Source organism: Branchiostoma belcheri, unplaced genomic scaffold, assembly GCF_001625305.1.
Source record: "Branchiostoma belcheri isolate BF01 breed outbred unplaced genomic scaffold, Haploidv18h27 scaffold17, whole genome shotgun sequence".
Taxonomy (NCBI): Eukaryota; Metazoa; Chordata; class Leptocardii; order Amphioxiformes; family Branchiostomatidae; genus Branchiostoma; species Branchiostoma belcheri.
This window is the reverse complement of record NW_017803157.1, coordinates 32,958-46,101: the sequence shown is the minus strand read 5'-3', so window position 1 is coordinate 46,101 and position 13,144 is coordinate 32,958. Positions and strand designations below refer to the sequence as shown.

Genomic DNA, 13,144 nt, shown 5'->3' with positions numbered 1-13,144 from the left:
TCTTTGATCATATTCACCCACGTTCCGGCATGGCAACGGACATCTTTGCAATTTTTGGCATGTTGACAACTTTTAGAGGACAACAAATTTTTTAAAATCCAAAATGAGCAAAAATTACTTGCTGTGGCCTTACTGTCCCTGAAACAAAGCTGCTCGCTGGAACTCATTGTATTTTTAATTCATTTAGTACGCATATGGTCATCTGTCATTACCCAAATCATAGAGTTCACCCAAATCACAGAGTTCGCGCGCATTTAATGACTTCTAATGCACGGTTATCTACCACTTCAGGAGCTATTATCAATATGGTACTGCTGGAATGGGTACTTATCGAAGTAATTATGGCAAGTATCCTATATTACCACCTGCTACTGTTAAAGCTATAATTTAATCACATGTTCTGCTATTTGCGTAGAATGATGCATATAATTAATTGCCTAGCAGATACATGGTGAAGCAAACAGCGCGCGCATTGATTTTCGCCTGATTTCGGAAAAAAACGATGTTGTTACGACAAGCTCTTTTTTTTTGTAATTGTTCTAGTTAATGCACACACATTTAGAAGAGCGGGTAGTACTGATGAATACTGGAATAAAAGACCTGTTGGTTATGATATCATTTTTTTTCACCTCAGATGCTGTTGCAAAGTTTATGATCAAAATTTGAAAATGTAGGGATCTTGTCTGGCCCGCCTTGTTTTTTTTTCGCCCTATCGCATTAAATTTGGAGTTTATGGAGGATGTCATCCATAAAATTTACTTGCTGTGGCCTAAACATGTTACTAACACGGGGCTGCTAGAAACGTTGCGATTCTTCATTCTTTCATCTGCTTGGAGTTTATGATGAATAGACCTACATGCGTCTGTGATATTACTTTTTTCCTTACGTATATTGAGGGGCACAAGATTACACCAAAACATATGGCGTACTGGATTGCTCCTGGCGCTACCATTAATTTACATTTACTTACTGATTGAAGCTCTGCCAACACGTAATCATTTATTCTCGCAACCATGCGTGTTATTGCCGTCATTAAAGCCACTTTACTGACGACTGGATATAGAAGAATATTAGTCTTCATTTCGCTTTAAGGCCACACGGACTTAATCTAATGAATGGCATCTTCTGAAGAGCCCCAAACTATTGCGTGCGGACGAATAAAAAAATTCCAGCCAAAAATGTTGCTACACCACAGAAATACAAAACTGGTATTGTGAATTTGCGGTAGTACATAGCGACTTTCACGACAAGTTGGAACATGCTGGCCCTTTGCGGAATTCATCAATCGGCACTGTACTGAGTTCTCGAGTTCCGTGGAGCTTCGGCAGCCTGGATGCCATCTTCCGTAGTTATCGCCGGCTCCCTATTGTTGCTAGTTACCATGGACTACGGAGGATAGCACCCAGGCCAGAGCATAGGAGTAAGTGATTTTTTACAACAGACGAAAATCAATGCGTGTGCGGATGTCAACCATAAATTTACAATTAAATCAGTGTGGCCTAACGTTATTGGCGATTAAACGCATTGCAGTGGTCTGTTTTTAGTTAGTTGTTACGAGGGGTTATTCCATTTTTAACGCGGGAGGGGGCGCTAAGCAGGTATCTGCCTTCAAATAACCCTCAGTGATTTTCGTCATACAGCAGTAAATTGAGAACATTCTAGGGGCATTCGTACAACTATTTGTTCGACATACGATTGCCATAACTCTTCGTAGACAGTTAAAAATCCGACGCAAAAAAAACCGTGCGCAACCGTCATATTTTGAGCGTGTAGAGGTGTCTTTAAATATAAAAAAAAGTTTTGCATTCTCTCTGTTTTTCTTTCTAGTTGCAGATCATGTTTGTTATGGTGTTTAGCAGTACATTGCCCCAGGATATGATCAGCTGAAACCTGTAACACTCACATTTATTTACGTAACACATAATACATAAATGTGTTGTTCAGCCGTCCCTTAGGTGTTAGGCATCCATCTGTTGCCTTATGTTTGAATATTAACACACATCTTACGTTAAAGGCTTCCAATGCAGACTTGGGAAACCAATTTTTCAAAGTCAATATTCTAGTCATTTATCTACATACTGAGTTGAAACCACACTATCCTAATGTATTTTCACTCTCATAGAGCAAAACTACCCAAAATTCTGACAGAAAACGGTTATTGGAAGGGCCTTTGGCTGGTATTTAGGGTACCACCCATAAAAGGTCTCATCTTTAGACTTGCGTCTGCAGTCCTAAATGCCAAAAAGTATTAGATACTGATTGAAATGTACTATTGCGGAGCAGTATGTTTCAATATCATAAAGATTGCCTTCTTCACAATGTTTCCAGTTTTGCTGCTCTGAAATCGCATTGGATGCCTTGAACGTGCGTGCTCCAGCCGTGGCTCTCCTTAACCACGGACCTTTGGCTTTACGTACCACTCAATTCCGCCTGAGTTGAGTGAGGTAATAGGTGTAAATTGCTTTTTCAAGGTCACAACATTGGGGCCTGCAAGGGATGTTTTCCTCATTGCACTATCAGCTGTAGCATCCGCCTGTCCACCAAAGTAAGATCGTGTTCCATTTTCACTCGAATTAACAAAAAAGGGGCTAAACAAAGGCTCAAAAACAAACAAATAAACAAACAAACATCTGCTTCTGGGAAGTTGTTAAGCTTGGCTTTGAGACATAGAAATGATGACATATTGTATAAAAAACGCAAAAAATTTCGTGAACGTGCGCTATTTTCAATACAGCAAGAATGGGCGACACCATTGAGGACTGCGGGGCCATTTTTGTAAAAAAATGATGCGCGTTCAAAATATTCGAAACAGTTGACAGAATTGTCAAAAACTATAAGGTTAATAGAGACAAGATATGTAGTGTTGTACTAGACCGTGGTGTGCTCAATTCTTACGTTATGTACTAGTATATACCTACAGTACACGTACTACCCATCATTCAGCCATGCTTTACCTCACCAGCATTGACTTCAGATGTACTGCAAAATGGAGATAAACGTACTCCTGGGTCAACCAGGTGGAAGTAATGATTGATTTCCTTCTTCAGCAGCAAGGTGCTCGCCATAACCCTTGAACTTTCCTTCAGACCTACACTATATCTTAAGAACGTCTCCATCCCTTGAGCCCAGCGACTTCACATGTTATTGAAGAAACGTCTTGGTAACGGATTTACACTGCATAGGATGCCATCTGTGCAGGAAATGCCCTTGGGCGTATGAGTATTTATATTTTTCAACGTCGGGACGTCCTATTTTAGCACTCAGCGTAGGGGTACCGTCAAGTTGTTCTCTGAGCGTTTTTCTCTTACGTAAATTAAAACCGTTATTAAGAAACATTTTCATGCAATTCGCATGGTTTTTGTTCGAAAATCAGAACGCTATTGCTGTAATATTCAAGAAGAAAAATAAAAAAAGGCGAAAGCATCTTGAAAATGGGACGAACCATCGTTGGTAGTGCTAACGCACTGCTGTTAGTATTTTTTTCCCATTTGTGACTCCTAGCGATCCGTGGTAATCCTAGTCTTATGGGAAGGCAGAGTAACCTAGCTTATACTACATCTTTTCTCTCGGGGTTACTGCCATATACACAATCCCCAGCCGCTCTCTTTATCAGCCAGCCATGTTTGCCAATGCTTACAACAGAATAGTAGGTGAGTTTCGACATCTTCACAGTGTTTCTGCTGTTCTTGATACATCCTATCTAGCTGCATGATTTACTTCTTGTGTGGTGTTTCAAAACAATGTTCCGCTATACGCTATAATGCTCAAGGCTATAGATCAAAGACATAGCACGGCGGAGATATTCCTTTGAACACAGTTCTCAATGGTATGGCGGTTCGTATATTTCTTGACTGAATTGGTGGAGTAGCTTTGTTTCTTACGTCAGAAGAAATATACACACATGTGGCAGTAAAATAGTTTAGCAAATGTATTTAACGTCCATTTTCCTCACTGTGATCAAACACCTTTCGTATCATATACAGAGGCTGACTGTGTATGTTTTGATACCATTGATGTTATGATACCAGTGAAAAATTACATGTCTAATGCGGTGTATCCGTAAATACCATAAATTGTTGCCAAAACGGAGACACATGATACGGGTGTGTAACTGTTAATTAATTTCTCACTATATATACAGCTGACGAGAATGAGAATGCAGTTGCATACACTGCGTGTAGATGATATACCCGTGTTTTAGAAAATGGGGTCTCTTGTAAATGTAGTGCTTTATCGTTTTCAATTGTTCAGTCGTATTTGTATAGCTTCACCAACAGCGCGTAGTGATGTGGTGAAGATCGTAATGACCTGAAATTCGGTATGAGGATATCTTGGACACATGTCCTTAAATGCCATCCACCCATTTACTGTTGGACTTTTTAGTGTACAGCTTTCGTGTCTTAAAACTTCATAGCTAGCTTAAATAAAATAAATAAATTTATCACCTACCCTACAAGATATGTATATCTGTAAATGATATATTCAACGGCAAAATTTGCTGGCTGTTTTGTTACAGTTATCATTAAAAATAGTGAATCATTATTTCATAGATTACGAAAATAAATGCTTAATTATAAGCTTAAGTAATATTAATGTAATCTCATGTAAAATTATGATTAAAGGTCCTAGTATATTACGCTATGTGACTAGTCTTTAAATCTTTATCAAAATAAAAGAGCTGTACTTTTGAAGACGTTAATTCTTGTATATTTATCATAATGTCACAGATTAATTTTTATCTTAATAAGAAATTATTATTGTACTTAAATCTAGGTAACATAGGAAGGGGGATGTCTTCATTTATCTATTTCATTGATAAATAAATAAACTGATATATATGTGATTGATAAATAAATAAACTGATTGATTAAATTGATAGTCATTGTTGACATGTATCTGTTTTCAAATATTTTTTCACTAATGATATGTTCTACTCATAACGCCACTAATTTTGTGTTTTTCTTCTTATCTGTCAGCAGGCTGTTTCAGGCAGTCGGTGCGAGGTGAGTGGTTTTCCACTGTCTATCAATTTTTTCTTATTAATGGTAGTTATAGCAGAAATACTAGAAGTAGTTCTGTGTCGTTGTCATATTGCAGTCATCGATAGTGGTTATACTGTAAGAGTGCAGTAACAATTCAATGTTATAGAAGTGGCCATAATGGCTACACTGCAAGAGTACTAGAACGTTGTTGTTACAGTAGTAGTTATAGTAGTTACAGTGTAAGAGTGCAGTAACACTTTAACGCTGTAGCAGTGGTTCTCGTGGTTGTGGCCATGTAAGAGTGCATTATATGCAGTGTATAACATGGTGATACTGAAATAGTAATGCTTACAATAGTAAAGGATATAGCAGTTTGCTGAGCATAGCGTCAATAGTAAGACGATGGGCTGGCGTATCACAGATAGTTTTGTTCAGAACATCTATTGTATATTACACGTGTAGATGTAAATGCTACAGAAGTGCGTAGTGTGTGGCTACGCGTATACGTTTGCAATAGACCTCTCCACCTATGTACGTCATATATAAGTATAATATTCGGTTTTAAAAACTCTTTTACGTCCCAGAGGAATCATGATACTACAACAGCTTGCCTTAATTCTACTCTGTCGTCAGCTCTGCCCTAACCCTCATCTGATTTGATCCCGTCTCTGTAATGTTTACTACAATGCCAAGACTGATCCAGACAAGATAGCTTTATATGTAATCCAATTATTGAGGGCACTTTATGTCTTTGTAATCCATTCATACGTCAAGCTTTTGCGTAAACTGCCTAGGAGCTTTTCCAGTCAGTAATATATATCCACTCAGTCGCATTATAGCTGCATTAAAGCCACGTCGTATCTGCACGATCTGCGTTGTATCTTTTGAGCCATCTGCGTACAAATGTAATTTTCCAGGGCTTGATGACGTTCTGTGGGTTCAGACTGATATATAGAGACAGGTAGACGAGACCATTAAAAGGACTGAGAGACTGCGAGTTTGAAAAACCACCACTAGGGACAACGAACCAACGTAACTGAATAAGAGACTGGATGCTGAGCCACCAGTACCCAGTATCAGATTGGGTTATCAAATAGCGCTATACATAAATACATCAATAGTAGTTCATGTTAAATGCTGGGCACAGTAACACTATCCTACAGACTCAATGAAAAATACTTATTACAACGTTGTGGTTCATTCTCACATACATGAATGATGAATCAAAATGTGGTTGATAAAAAAACTTCTTTGGACTATCATGAAAGTTCATCTGTGTTGGTAGTTACATGTTTAAAGTTAAAACTTTTGGTCCAACACAAAAAATTCTCTCACCTAGAGCTTTCGACCAGTCACTCTGGTCTTCCTCAGTAGACTGATCCAGTGAAGCTTCTTTGGACTACTTTAGATTACTTTATATCAATCAGATTAAGTATTTAAAGCTAATAATGACGTCTGGATGTTTTGTCTAGACGTCACCATGCAATAAAATACAGCTTTGACAAACGCAAACACGTCTCTTGACAGATCACTAGAGCTCGCAACTAATACGGTCGTTTAAGTAGCTTAGCTAAATACGTGGCAAATAATTTTGAAGTATTTTGCAGCCATGTGATGTGGAATCCTCTTTTGTTTTCGATGATTTCTATCCAGGACTCTTGAGTACGGATATACATTACTGTCAACTGTCTCTGCTGCGTTGTAATTTATGGCATGAGATCAATCTCTGACCCTAGGTGACGTACTTGACAATAAAGAGATTTCCGGGAGTGTCCTGAAGAGGCATCCCTACCGCTGCTTTTATTAGCATGTCGCCTCATGACGTGTGCTTTCAAGGGTAAGATGAAGTGAGATAGTGCTTACAAGCTTATGGGGGGCAAATGAAAGTCATTCTATGCTACAGGAGTGAGTTATTAATGAGGGGGATCCCCGGAAGATGGAAAACACGAAACTGTACGTGACGCCATTGCCATTTGTTGAAGATGCTGCGGGTCCTCAATCCACGAATAGAAAACAGCCCTTCAGTTGAAGAGGACAGAGTGATCCACAGGCGACGCAATGAGGGATTACTCCCCACCGTGGCATCTCCAGCAGCTTGAATTGTGAATTGACTGTGATAGTGAAATTCCTTATCTTTTATCAATATATTTCAAACCCAAAGTGTCTTCAAGAGTCTCAGCCCTCAGTCCATGTTACCACCACGGTAGTCAGGGACAGAAGGAGGTCTGGTAGTTTACGTTAGCCGAATGTATTGGGTGCTTATAATTATTATATAGTACAAGCCTGTACCACGCTATTGGTCACGCGTTTCACCAAGGGACCTTTCATACAGGCTTGCTATCATACATCCAAATATGTCTAAATGCCAAAAAGTACTGACTAACGATAGGCATGTTTCCAACTCTTGGCGGATCGATGCAACAGCGTCATCCCTTGCGGTTAGGCCAGAAAATAGGTCAATACGTTAGGAGACATCTTGTCCTGCCCGTCATTATCAGGTGATCTTACGGAAGCCCATCTGTGGCGTGATCGAAAATCCATTAGACTCGGTAGTTTTCTGGGAGCGCCGTCTTGTCTCCAAGTGTCTGAAATGTAATAACACTGGATTGTCTTCCTTCATGTAGGTAACTAAGAGGGTGGCTTAGCGGGATCCATGACTGTTACGGTACTGTTTGATATTTAGACGTTGTAGTGTTTCAGCCGAAAGGTATTTCTGTTGTACCACCAAGACGGACGGTGCTACCATGGGTTTTAGAATCTGTGGTAAATAAATTTTATTTCAATACCTGGTAGCAAGCCTTTAAGGGTCAAGTGCGTTTGAATCTTTTATGTAATACATCATACGGCCGCATGGGGGCTACTGGCGCCTGGGTTCCGCACACAGACGCGTACGGCCCTGCGAAGAATTTGGTTATTATAAAAACTAAGTGATCCATAACCGACCCTGAAATATGAAACGTTAGACGCCTCCCTGTTTGTGTCTTTGGTTGGTTTAGAAATTCCAAAGTCCATTCTAACCATAGCAACTTGGCATCACAAATGTTCGACATTTTGTAAGCTTTTTAATCACTTTCCTACCTTACTACAAGTCGTTCAGGATGTTCTCCTTTCTGAACAGGACGACCACGTCCCAACAATCCACAGGTATGTGTTTTAAACACAGATTTTCGTCAGTGCTGTTTGCTTTACGTCTGTGCTCACCCGGAAACATACTGGGAGACCGAACGTGCACTATACTTAGTTTTATGGCGTAGAAATCTAGTCAAAACGTGACCCTGCTTACCAGTATTTGAATTATGATTAAGGCTCAAAGAACAAACGAAAAACAACACAACAATTACTGCAGCTTTAATTCTTCAATTATTTAGAAATTACAACGTTTCTTCTGGCGAGGTATTGTACGTTGACAACAAAATGACAGTGTTGTAGTTTAGTGCATAGTTTGACATACCTTTCTTCAGAGCCAACATCAGGATACATTCTTGATTGCTTGTTTACTTTCTTGGTAACATGTGGATACTAATTTTTTCTAAAGTGACTTGTAGACTCCATTATGATATGGTACGGAGGTATTTGTGGTTCTTCTTCTTGGACCCTTGTTGTCTTTACGGTACGGTGACGTCAAAGGGACAGTGTTAATATGTTGTAGCTCAGTTCATTCTTTGACATATTTATCTTCACAGACAACATCGGGATTCGTTGTAGTTTCCTGATTGACTTCCTTGCTTACAAGTGGATACTCACCTTTTCTTAAGCGACTTTTAGACTCCATTATGATATGGTATGGAGGCTAAACTTAATCTACCTGTAGCCTTCATAACTGAAAACGTACCTTACGTCTTTCTTAGGTATATACTGCGATATGGCATTTACTTCACGTAGGTAACATATGGTACACGGATAGGATCTTGTATCAGAGTCATTCCTCCTTTACGTGCAGATGCCATCCTTACACTTCTGAGTGATGTCACAGCATGTGAAACTCTTCCCGACATTACAGCAGTCCTCCCCCGGGGGGCACGGGTGACTGGAGCACGTCAGGTGGATGGGAGGGGGGTTGGGGGGATCATACGTGCACCCCTGCCCCACACACCGGACCCCCGGGGGTATGGACGACGTGAACAGATCCAGGACGCACGTTTCCTGCATCGGGGCTGACTGGTTATACGGCCCGGCCCAGGTGGTTCCGAATAAAGGGCCCGTAACGTTGTGCACCGGGGGACCGTCTTTGTAGGTGATGTTACACTTTTCAACCAGAGGTTCGCAGCGACTTCTTGAGAGAACCGCCTTTACGTTGTTCTGTATCCAGGCGTTGTAATGTGCCCTGGTACTGTTGTCGCTCACGTCCATGAGGTAGCGAAGATTGCGTACAAAGATGCCCTTGAACATTATAGCATTATCATCACAACCCCCAGAGCCTTCGCAATACTCACGAAATATACCGCCCTTAGTGCTGTTTGCAATGGTAGCATTGGCTAGCTTGTGAGCTAGTGACAGATACGATGATTGGTTGGTAATGCGGTAGAGTTCAACTAGTCCTCCAATCAGCACACCGCTGTTATAAGTTGGTCCGAAGACTTTGTTTGCTGTGCAGTTTTTTGTCTTGTTGTTATAGTCCACTCCGTCTGATACGAGGTACGTATGAGGATCGACTAGTTGGTTCTGGACTATGTACTGCCATTGTTTGTTAACCTTCTTCAGTAGATCTTTATCTTTGAAACCTGTTAAACGGTAGAGGCGAGCGCCAAGTTGCAAAGTCTGCACATTTATAATGGTTTGTTTAAACCCTTTTTTATTTGAGCCCCACCACATGCCACCTGTACAGTTCCCGCTACTGTCCCAGCCCCCTGCCCAGTTGTGGTCGAAAATGTCCTTGGCAATGCTTAGGAATCTCTGGTCGCCAAAGATCTCGTAGATTCTCGCGTAGCTTAGGCCGAACCACGCCATGTCGTCGTATAATGGTTCGGGGGCGTAAGCCAACAAGAGGCTGTCTAAATAACGGAAGGAATTCTGGATGATACTGAGATGTCGTGTATTGTTTGTGTAATGCATGAAGTTGACGAGGGTTTCTAAAACGGCTCCATTTTGCCAGAACCCGTCAAATCCGTTCCATGTCTGTGGATGGATATGAAAATAATGATATGAGCATGGCGACCAGACAATACAAGCTATAGATACATGTACCTGCTATAGCTGGTCCTGCGCACGTTATATTGACGTCAATACGTACAGCCGCATCATTACAATGCAGGCATGGTTTAGTATGGTTCTTGAAGTGTTGACATGGGCCATTACACGTAGATCTGACTTTTAAAACAAATTTGGAGCTGGTGACACTCTGTATATGGCTTAAACACATTTTACATACAGACTATTTCACTACAGGTATATGTTTAAACGGGTTTGCATTCACGTTTACTGTTATTTGGCTGGTCATTAAATGTGAATTGTCCTTAAGCTTAACATCTGAATACACCGACTGTATATAGAGGCTCTGTTTGTTTAAGGTGCTAACCTGGTAGGAAAAGAAGCTGGCTAAAGGGTCTGGAAACCAGTTCCTCTGCAGCGCCAGTTCTGTCCGACAGGCCCAGAAGGCGTTCGAGCTGTTACCGAACATCTCCAGGGTACATGATGACGTGTTCTCCGGCTTTCCCAGCGCGGTGCTGGAGATAAGCACAAGCATAATAACGTAGGGTAGAGCAGGTATGGACGCCATGATGCTTACTGTGACAAGTGGCCCAAACAGTGTGTTATGACGACGACCTTTCACAGAAAGATCAAAGTACAGGTGTTGGTTACTCAAAGGCACTACAAATAGCGGTCTGAAATTTGAGAGATCGATAAAACAAATGGGATGTACCTGTGATATTTTATTGAAGCTCAAAATATGCTACAGACAATAAGTTGTTTAGGTGGACTCAAGACAAATAAACTACTGTAATTAACAGGTCCCTACAGATAAAAACATCTCGTACGATCAACTCTGCAGTTAACCGCAAGGTGCACGTGACGTTGGTCTACGTGGAAAAAACTGTCGACCTTCAAGTTGTTCACTTATATGAATAGATCAGGAAATGATAGAACAGTTAATACTAATTTCATAATATTGGTGAGGATAGCTGATGTGTACTGTTGTGTTTATTGGCACGGTAGTTTACAAGTTACCGAAGGGCCCCCGTGCGACTGCCGGGATCGTGTACTTTACGTAGGTGATATCTGGCACATGCACAGTACACAGTATAGAATCTTTTATCAGAGTCATTCCTCCTTTACGTGCAGATGCCATCCTTACACTTCTGAGTAATGTCACAGCATGTGAAACTCTTCCCGACATTACAGCAGTCCTCCCCCGGGGGGCACGGGTGACTGGAGCACGTCAGGTGGATGGGAGGGGGGTTGGGGGGATCATACGTGCACCCCTGCCCCACACACCGGACCCCCGGGGGTATGGACGACGTGAACAGATCCAGGACGCACGTTTCCTGCATCGGGGCTGACTGGTTATACGGCCCGGCCCAGGTGGTTCCGAATAAAGGGCCCGTAACGTTGTGCACCGGGGGACCGTCCTTGTAGGTGATGTTACACTTTTCAACCAGAGGTTCGCAGCGACTTCTTGAGAGAACCGCCTTTACGTTGTTCTGTATCCAGACGTTGTAATGTGCCCTGGTACTGTTGTCGCTCACGTCCATGAGGTAGCGAAGATTGCGTACAAAGATGCCCTTGAACATGATAGCATTATCATCACAACCCCCAGAGCCTTCGCAATACTCACGAAATATACCACCCTTAGTGTTGTTTGTAATGGTAGCATTGGCTAGCTTGTGAGCTAGTGACAGATACGATGATTGGTTGTTAATGCGGTAGAGTTCAACTAGTCCTCCAATCAGCACGCCGCTGTTATAAGTTGGTCCGAAGACTTTGTTTGCGGTGCAGTTTTTTGTCTTGTTGTTATAGTCCACTCCGTCTGATACGAGGTACGTATGAGGATCGACTAGTTGATTCTGGACTATGTACTGCCATTGTTTGTTAACCTTCTTCAGTAGATCTTTATCCTTGAAACCTGTTAAACGGTAGAGGCGAGCGCCAAGTTGCAAAGTTTGCACATTTATGATGGTTTGTTTAAACCCTTTTTTATTTGAGCCCCACCACATGCCACCTGTACAGTTGCCGCTACTGTCCCAGCCCCCTGCCCAGTTGTGGTCGAAAATGTCCTTGGCAATGCTTAGGAATCTTTCGTCGCCAAAGATCTCGTAGATTCTCGCGTAACTTAGGCCCCACCACGCCATGTCGTCGTATAATGGTTCGGGGGCGTAAGCCAACAAGAGGCTGTCTAAATAACGGAAGGAATTCTGGATGATACTGAGATGTCGTGTATTGTTTGTGTAATGCATGAAGTTGACGAGGGTTTCCAAAACGGCTCCATTTTGCCAGAACCCGTCAAATCCGTTCCATGTCTGTGGATGGATATGAAAATAATGATATGAGCATGGCGACCAGACAATACAACATGATACAGCTATAGATACCTGCTATAGCTGGTCCTGCGCACGTTATATTGACGTCAACACGTACAGCCGCATCATTACAATGCAGACATGGTTTAGTATGGTTCTTGAAGTGTTGACATGGGCAATTACAAGTAGATCTGACTTTTAAAAAATTTTGGAGCTGGTGACACTCGGTATATAGCTTAAACAAATTTTACATACAGACTATTTCGCTACACGGAGGTTAATGTTTAAACGGGCTTGCATTCACGTTAACTGTTATTTGGCTGGTCATTAGATGTGAATTGACCTTAAGCTTAACATCTGAATACACCGACTGTATATAGAGTCTCTGTTTGTTTAAGGTGCTAACCTGGTAGGAAAAGTAGCTGGCTAAAGGATCGGGAAACCAGTTCCTCTGCAGCGCCAGTTCTGTCCGACAGGCCCAGAAGGCGTTCGAACTGTTACCGAACATCTCCAGGGTACATGATGACGTGTTCTTCGGCTTTCCCAGCTTGGTGCTGGAGATAAAAACAAGCACAACAACGTAGGGAAGACCAGGTATGGACGCCATGATGCTTACTGTGGCAAGTGGCCCAAACAATGTGTAATGACCTTTCACAGAGAGATCAAAGTACATGTTTTAGTTACTTAAAAGCACTACAAATAGCGGCC

At 41.6% G+C, this 13,144-nt stretch overlaps 3 protein-coding genes across 6 annotated transcripts in view; 1 reads left to right on the top strand and 2 right to left on the bottom strand.

The window, feature by feature from the left end:
• The window catches only part of LOC109466841 (cGMP-dependent protein kinase 1-like), a 64,073-nt gene that overhangs the window by 29,604 nt on the left and 21,325 nt on the right, over positions 1 to 13,144 (top strand). For 2 of the 4 annotated variants that reach the window (XM_019764692.1, XM_019764691.1), the window contains exon 2: positions 4,977 to 5,003. In XM_019764692.1, coding sequence (XP_019620251.1) covers positions 4,977 to 5,003 — 27 coding nt within the window. Of the gene's footprint in view, positions 1 to 4,976; positions 5,004 to 8,073; positions 8,127 to 13,144 lie in introns of those variants that run through there. The other 2 variants (XM_019764694.1, XM_019764693.1) reach the window with 2 other exon arrangements.
• LOC109466837 (putative mannan endo-1,6-alpha-mannosidase C1198.06c) lies at positions 8,833 to 10,698 on the bottom strand. The gene is made up of 2 exons (XM_019764685.1): positions 10,498 to 10,698; positions 8,833 to 10,097 (listed from the first exon to the last, which is right to left on the bottom strand). Exons 1-2 carry the CDS (start codon positions 10,696 to 10,698, stop codon positions 8,913 to 8,915), a joined length of 1,386 nt encoding a protein of 461 aa, XP_019620244.1. The 3' UTR covers positions 8,833 to 8,912.
• On the bottom strand, positions 11,252 to 13,043 carry LOC109466838. The gene is made up of 2 exons (XM_019764686.1): positions 12,843 to 13,043; positions 11,252 to 12,436 (listed from the first exon to the last, which is right to left on the bottom strand). The coding sequence occupies exons 1-2, from the start codon at positions 13,041 to 13,043 to the stop codon at positions 11,252 to 11,254; spliced, it is 1,386 nt and encodes a 461-aa protein (XP_019620245.1).

What these genes read in the sequence shown, in the direction of transcription:
- LOC109466838 (XM_019764686.1), bottom strand. Translation starts at nt 13,043, where the DNA reads ATGGCGTCCATACCTGGTCTTCCCTACGTTGTTGTGCTTGTTTTTATC. An exon ending in CCAGCTACTTTTCCTACCAG is followed by an intron (nt 12,437 to 12,842) that starts GTTAGCACCTTA and finishes ATCCATCCACAG; the next exon opens with ACATGGAACGGATTTGACGG.
- LOC109466837 (XM_019764685.1), bottom strand. Translation starts at nt 10,698, where the DNA reads ATGGCGTCCATACCTGCTCTACCCTACGTTATTATGCTTGTGCTTATC. An exon ending in CCAGCTTCTTTTCCTACCAG is followed by an intron (nt 10,098 to 10,497) that starts GTTAGCACCTTA and finishes ATCCATCCACAG; the next exon opens with ACATGGAACGGATTTGACGG.